The sequence below is a fragment of the Meleagris gallopavo genome, chromosome 7 (assembly GCF_905368555.1).
Source record: "Meleagris gallopavo chromosome 7, MGAL_WU_HG_1.1, whole genome shotgun sequence".
Lineage (NCBI taxonomy): Eukaryota > Metazoa > Chordata > Aves > Galliformes > Phasianidae > Meleagris > Meleagris gallopavo.
The window spans coordinates 7,524,948-7,531,936 of record NC_139410.1 but is presented as its reverse complement, the minus strand read 5'-3'; the positions used below and the strand labels follow the sequence as shown (position 1 = coordinate 7,531,936).

At 49.4% G+C, this 6,989-nt stretch overlaps 1 protein-coding gene across 3 annotated transcripts in view; it reads right to left on the bottom strand.

Annotated features, from left to right (window-relative positions):
* Positions 1-6,989, bottom strand: part of SH3BP4 (SH3 domain binding protein 4) — a 31,207-nt gene continuing 24,218 nt past the window's right edge. For all 3 annotated transcript variants that reach the window (XM_085227949.1, XM_085227950.1, XM_085227951.1), the window contains exons 4-5: positions 826-1,014; positions 1-590 (exon numbers count right to left, since the gene is read on the bottom strand). In XM_085227949.1, coding sequence (XP_085084075.1) covers positions 366-590; positions 826-1,014 — 414 coding nt within the window. In that variant the 3' untranslated portion in view covers positions 1-365. The remainder of the gene's footprint in view (positions 591-825; positions 1,015-6,989) is intronic.

The following is a 6,989-nucleotide window of genomic DNA, read 5'->3' as shown; positions in this document are numbered from 1 at the left end:
TTACAAAAATCAGATTTTTTATTTGTAAATGCCTAAAAAAAAAACGTGTTCTCTTTTGCGATCCCTCCCTGCCCCTCTGGCTCCTTTTAAGTGTCTGAGTAAGAAATAGTTGAAGTGGTATCAATTCCATATGAAAAGCCATCCCTTCTGGATGCCTTCTCACCAAGAGGAGGGTCATCTCCTGCTGATTTCCAGTCCTGCTGAGAACTTGCAAACTTTGGCCTCTTTAAACCCGGGGAGAGCAATCTCCGCTTCTTCTTTTTATAATTGACTGTTTAAAAAAAAAAAAAAGGGAAAAACACAGAAAAATACGGATACCACCAATAAGTGAGATGTGGATGAAAACATCACTGCAAGGAGCTGCACTAGATGGCAAAATCCTCATGGTCTTGTGGGCTGAATGCAGCTGCCCGGAGCATGTCCAAGGAGTTGACGAGGATGAGGGTGCCGGTGAGATGCTTCCAACGCTTGGTGATGGGGTTCTTCATCTTGTCCAGCCCTGTGTGCAGCTCCTGAATCACGTCCCGGTAGCTGTCGCCCATTTGGCTGCTCCAAGTGAGGAGGAAGTCATATGCGGGCTTCCACATGGCCTGTGGGACAGAGGGTGGAAGAGAAGAGCTGAATATGAAGCTCACCCCGTGCCCAGCATTCAGCATCCAACAAGTTACTAACATCCTCAATGCATTTTGATCCCAGAACAAACGCGCTGTGGGTGAAAATTTCCCCCCCATCACACCCAACTCCTCATTCCCTAAGAGCACAGGTTTGCACAAGCAAAAAAAAGCTTGGGAAAATCCCAAAGGATGAAGGCTGGTCTGCCCTCACCTCACTGTCCACCACCCCGCTTTTGTCACGGTGCGGGGCCTCGTAGGCATCCATCTGCTGCTTGGAGACCTTGACAAGCTTCTCAGCGAGCTCCCTCCAGCGCTGGGCCACCTCCACAGCCGTGGTGAGCAGCACAAAGTCCTGGATAAGCCTGACCACCAGCCCTTGGCAGTCCATCTTCAGCAAGGCCTGCAGGATCATTAGGAAAAACCAAGAAGATGGAGTCAGGGTGGGCCCGAATCAGGTGGGGATGTCCCTAAAACACCACCACAAAATCCTCCTGCCTCCTTTCTGGCAACAGCTGGTGAAATCAGGCCAGCAGGCAGGACAGAAGAGTCATCCCACTGAGTAAACCGAGTGCCCTACCCCTGTTCAACCAGGCATGCAGCTGGGGTTGCCCACCACAGCCGTATATTGTAGGCTCAAGATGTTCATGAGCCACATAATAAAGCATCTTAAGGCCTTTAATCAAGACAATAAACCCAGTGTACTCTGTGCTGCTTGTACCCCCAGCCCAGAGGAGCACTGTCCAGTGGCACAACCAGCATGAGCATCCATGACCTGCACCGAGCACCTGGTGGGCACAGACCAGGAGGACATTTGGGGACAAGACCTGGAGAGCAGCCTCAGAACAAGGAGATGGAGAAGAGAAAATGCTTGTAAGGGAGGCTGATAGCAGTGTGTTTTCTACCTAGCAATAATTCAGCCAGGAATAAAGGACAGAGCAGGTAAAACTCTGTTCAAAACACAAAGCAAGTCGCAACAGGGAAAACCCATGGAAAGGAACCATTTAAATGGTGATTATCAGAGGATCAACAGAATCAGCATCCCTCCACAGCGAAGCAGGAAGGACGAGGCATCCCTCACCATGTGCCACAGCCAAGTAGAAAGCATAATGAGAACCTCAGGAACAAGCCCTGTCCCTGGACAAACCCCTCTGCAGACCTCCAGTGTTTATGGAAACAAGTTCCGTGTTATGGAACAAGAACCCTTTTATTTTTATGGGTTTTTTGAAGCAACACTGAAACAATGCAAACAATCCCAAGATGCCCTGAAGGGCAGTTTACCACCCAGAAAGGTTTAATCATCACTTAATCATCCATCTCCCTCCATGCTGCCCGCCCTAACGTGGACTGCAGCAGCAGCAGCTCAGCAGGTTCATCACGCACTACCAACAAGGAGACAGATTTGCTAGCTGCTGCCTTTCTTTTTTTGTTGAGCACCCTCTTGTTTGCTTACTGTCAGAGCTGCAAGGACAGCAGAATGAGGACTGCAGCTCCAGGACAGCTGAGCACCAAGGGCACCGCTCAGCATCTCAGCAGGGGAGCTCACTTGAGCAAATGCAAACCACAGCTTGGTGATAAAGAGGACAACCCCCATCCATGCTGCTGTGAATTTCCAAGGAGCATGCTGTGCTGGCTTCAGCATTCCCATTGGAAACAACACCAACACCACAGCAGCATGGGGAGCAATCAGGCACCTGGAGAAAAGCCCTCAGTGGTCCAAAAAGGGCCAGAACCACCTGCTCCCTCCTACTAATTCCCAACATATTGAGAGCACACACGCTTGAGCAAGACTGTCAGGAATGGTTTTCAGGCATAAGGATGCTCAGCTGGCAAGCAGGAGGATGGAACCATTGCCCTCCAAGTTCCTCCCTGTCCTTCTGCTGCCATCCCTGCAGCAGGGCTGTGGGTCATCACGTCCTGTCCTGACCCAGGGCTCTGCACACACGCAGCTCTGAAGAAGAAGAGGGGTTAAATCCTCTTGGAGACTGTTTATCAAGGGGACAGTAACAAACAGCTGGGGAAGACAGTAACATCTGAAACCACTCCAGCAATTTGCAAAGCAAATATATGTTGATTCCCTTATCTGTTCCCAGCTTACACAAAGCAAAGCTGGGCTTGAATCTAATTACTGCTTCGGACCAGTATTTGCTTCTACAAAGTGCTTACACTGGTTTCCTGCATTAGAAGTAGAAATAATAAACCCTCTTGTTAAGCAAGCAAAATACATTTTTAAAAAAGCATTATATTTTTCTTGGGCATTGAGAAGCGTTCAGATCCTGCATCTGTGCTGTATTCATAACTGTGCAGAGCACTTGACATCCAGCTCTCAGCAATGTCATCTCACCATGCAGTCAACAGGCTCAGGGCCCTTTGCTCTTGAAGCGAAGGCTTCAGGTGGTCCTAAGAAGCACAGATTTAGGATTACAGCCCAAGGTCTTCTCCCTGAGACAGCAGTCAGCAAGTGTGAACTGTTCTGAATCAGGCGGACGGTGCAGAGGCACTTTGTCCTTTCCTGGTCACATATTAGCTGATCTATTTCCCAGGGATAAGAGCACTTGGGAGAAACACACCCTGCTTCCCAATGAACACAGGAGTAACAGCAGGGGATGAAAAGGGAGGCATTATTTAGCAGAGAGTCCCGTGCTATGACTGGAACAATCACTTGAAGCCACAGCCTTGAAAGAGATAATTCTGCTCCCCTCGGCTCAGCACGTCCACTCTGAAATCTACTAATAAGCAGGTGTCTTCACTTTGCCTCCAGGGAAGGTTCAATCTGCAAAGGGAGCCCCAGGTGAGCTGAGGGAAACATGGGGTAGCGAGGAGGTGATGGAATAAGCAGCCAAAGCATACATTATAGCAGGCACTGGGCTCCCTGCAAGCCCTTGCTGCCCAGCTGGGATTAGCAGGGCTCTCAGCAGATGTAATCCTCCAGCAGGCGCTTCTGGGATTATGCTACAGCTTCCCTCCATCCTCCTCGGGTGCATTTATTAACCTCGGAGAGGCCCCAAGCCCGCTCCACCAGCAGAGCAGTGGCACAGCAAAGGAGATGGTTTGATATTCAAATTCCAGTTCAAAGCAGAAGAGCCTCCACTTTAAAACGCATCCAGGGGAGTCTGAATTTGCATCCCGGCTCTGAAATGCAGAAGCCCATTTCCAGTCCTCTAATCACAGCAAAAAGCACCAAAGCAAACAGGCAGCAGGGAGCCCTTGGGGGAGCGCAGCACACAGACAGGGAAGGAGCAAACAACAGAGTTGAAAAGCTGTGTGTGATTCCTGTGCACCCCTTTTTGCCTCCTTCCCCCAGTTCAATAATAAAGCCAAGATGGGATAAGCAGCCATGTGAGCTGTGGATGTGTCGTCCCCTCCCTAGATTTGTTCAAACCAGGGAGTGAAGCCTTTCTCCTTTGCCCCAGAGGTGGGAAGCGTCACCAAGTTCACTCGTGCCTGCCAAGCGTGAGATCCAGAAGGAAGTGGTGATGGAAATGGAGTTTTTAAATTAGTTAATGATTTTTTAAACAGCATTTAAATTAGAAAGCACCCTGGAGGGTCCAAGCGTTATCAGGCATTAATCACTGCCTGAAAGGGCCGAAGGTAGCTGCTGGGGAGGCAAAGATGTGGTTACAGCAGGAGCAACATTCAGAGTTCCATTAACCAAGCACGGGAATGCATCAGGTACAGCACTCTGAAATACCTGCACCGAGGAACAGGAAGGCATCAACGATTTCTTTTCAGCCCCAGCAAATAAAAACAGCTCATCTTATGTTGTCTGCAGAGCGAGGAGCTTGCAGGGAAGTTCACAGCCAGCCCTGTGCCACTGCTCTACCATCACCCTGCTCTGAGCAGCCTGCTTGGCAGAGCCTCGGTGGGAGCACTGCCCTCTGTTTGAGGGATCTGGTTTTCACCAAGGACCCAAATTCAGAGCAGTACTGCCAGCAGCCCAATTCAGGATGCAGGAGCTAGGGGGAAGGAAGAAGAGCACGTTGGGCTCGTGTGCCCCGGGCACGGCAGCACGAGATCCAAGCAGGAACACATTGCTCAGGCTCTCCAGCAGCAGGGATGAGGACACAGCATTGTCTCTTCACTCCTTGGTAGAAAAGAGGCAGCATTCATACATCTGCAGTCACAATAAATACAGCAAGCAGAATTACATCTCCAGTTATCCGGAGAAGAAAAAGCTTATAGGATCTGCAGCACTCTGCTAACAAGTGTAGTCATATTCTCAGCAGACCGGTGCTGCTTCCTAGAAGAAGCATTTATTGGAAAGGCTGATAAGAGCAAGGTTCTACCAAAATATCAAAAACGCAGAGTGAAAGAAGTGATGTCTTTCATGGCAGGCTCCAGAGGACCAGGCAGTGCAGCCATTGTATGGCAAGTTAGGTCAAGTTTCTCAAATGAAACCTGGCACGGCTCTCTGTGGCAACCTGAGCGCATTGGATTATACTGTGGTATGTGATTTCACATTTTCAAAACCACCCAAACACCCAGTGTTTGCTGGGACTCCAAAGGCTTGGAAATGTGATGGAGTTAGCACCTGCATGCTGGGCTGCAGCCATGGACCACAGCGATGCTGCCTGCGTGTGTGGGAGAAGCATGTCACCTTGAAGCCCTGCCATGGAGAAGTGAGTAAACGCATTTCTTCCCCTCAGCAGCAGCCACAGAGAGCCCAGCTGCAAGAGGTCTGTGTTAGGCTGCTCGTGTATCATTGCAAATCCAGGCTGCAGTGCCTACAGGCTTTGAGGAGACAACCTGCTTGCTGCCTGAGTTGACGGGCAGAGAGGGAGGGGAGAGCTCAGTTTCTCTCTCTGATGTGATGACTAACTTCTGAGCAGTGCTCCCCTCAGTTACCTTCACACACTGCTGCTTTTGCTAGGTGAAAAGAGTAAGTAATCACAGATTATTTATTAACTAGTCACCAATGAGAGGGCTTTTCCATGCTTGGCTACTGGTGTATAGCTCTGCCATGGCAATCCTGTGTACTCAACACTGATGTGAGATAAGCAGTCTTACCATTTCCCTCTCCACAGTTCCTCTGGGATGGGACAGTCAACTTTAACATGAAATACACAGATCTCACCAGCAGAAAGCAAGACCACTTGTTGCAAATAAAATTAGCCTTACACGCAACAAAATATATTACTTTTCAACTGTCATTCCCCAAACACAGTTGTTGTGTTGTTTTTTTTTTTTTAACTCAATCTCACTCTTATTTCTTTGTAAGCTAAGGGCCATTTGACAGCAACAAGAGGTTTAGAAGCAGCAGTTTTCCACCAGGAGAAGGACTCATCCTTCACCAACAAGCTCAGATGCAGCAAGATCTGGCAAAGAATAGGAAACAGAGCCAATATTCAGGATTAGTCTCCATTCAAGCATGAAAAATAAAACCTGCTCTGGGACTCTGTATGAGATGCATCCCTTTGGGAGCAGTATGTTTTCCAGCAGCTTATAGCCCTCCTCTTGAGTTAGTAGGTCTGTGAGCCCCCAGAGAGCCTCATCTTTTCTTCATCCCCACAGTTAGCTTGGCACAGCCTCTCCATGACCTACAGGCTGTCTTTGTCCCCTGGAGACAAAGAGAATAGATAAAAGAAAAGCAAGCCAGTAAAGCAAACAGGACAAAGCCCTAGGAAGCATTCAGCAAGAGGAGAACACAGTTCACCCCATTACTCACAGAATGATTAAAGGTGTAAAGCCTCTTTCTGAGGAACCACAGGGTCAGACACAGCCCTGGCTAGCACCTCCGCCCAAGCCCCAGAGCAGAGGAGGGGTTGCTGAGGCTGGATGAGCTGTTGCAAAACATGGCACAAGACATGGCTGCGCCCCAGGCATCATGAGCCCAAGTGGTCCATAGCCTGGAGATGCAAACTAATGTCCCAAGCGTAGCTTGGAGATGTCGGCCAGAAAGTCAGGTCTTACCCCAGAGCCCAGTGCAGCTGCAGCAGCTTCCTCCCAGAAGCTCAAAAAACAAGCCCATACAAGCCCAGAAGATCCCCTCAAGAGAAGCTGAGTTGATGACATGGCCTTCAGCTTGCCTTCTATAGAAACACAAAGCTAAAACATTGTCCCACTGACCACAAATCAAAAACCCAGGCAGCAAGGTTACCCCTGCTCTCCTCTCATCTCCACCCAACTAAACATTTTGCAGCCCAGCAGCTCCTTGGCCTCTCACCTCAGTGCCAGCCTACATGGTTCAAAGTCAAGGTGATTTAGGGCTGCCCAAACGGTTGCTCATTCCAACCAGCACCTGCACCAAGCTAGAGACTGCTGGAAGACACTGCTGGAACCCACCATCACACCTCTTCATCACAATGCTCCCTCAGATCAGCAGGCAGAAGCCCAGTTGCATCTGGAGAAGGCAAGACTGAGGTGGGAGGAAGAGCAGAG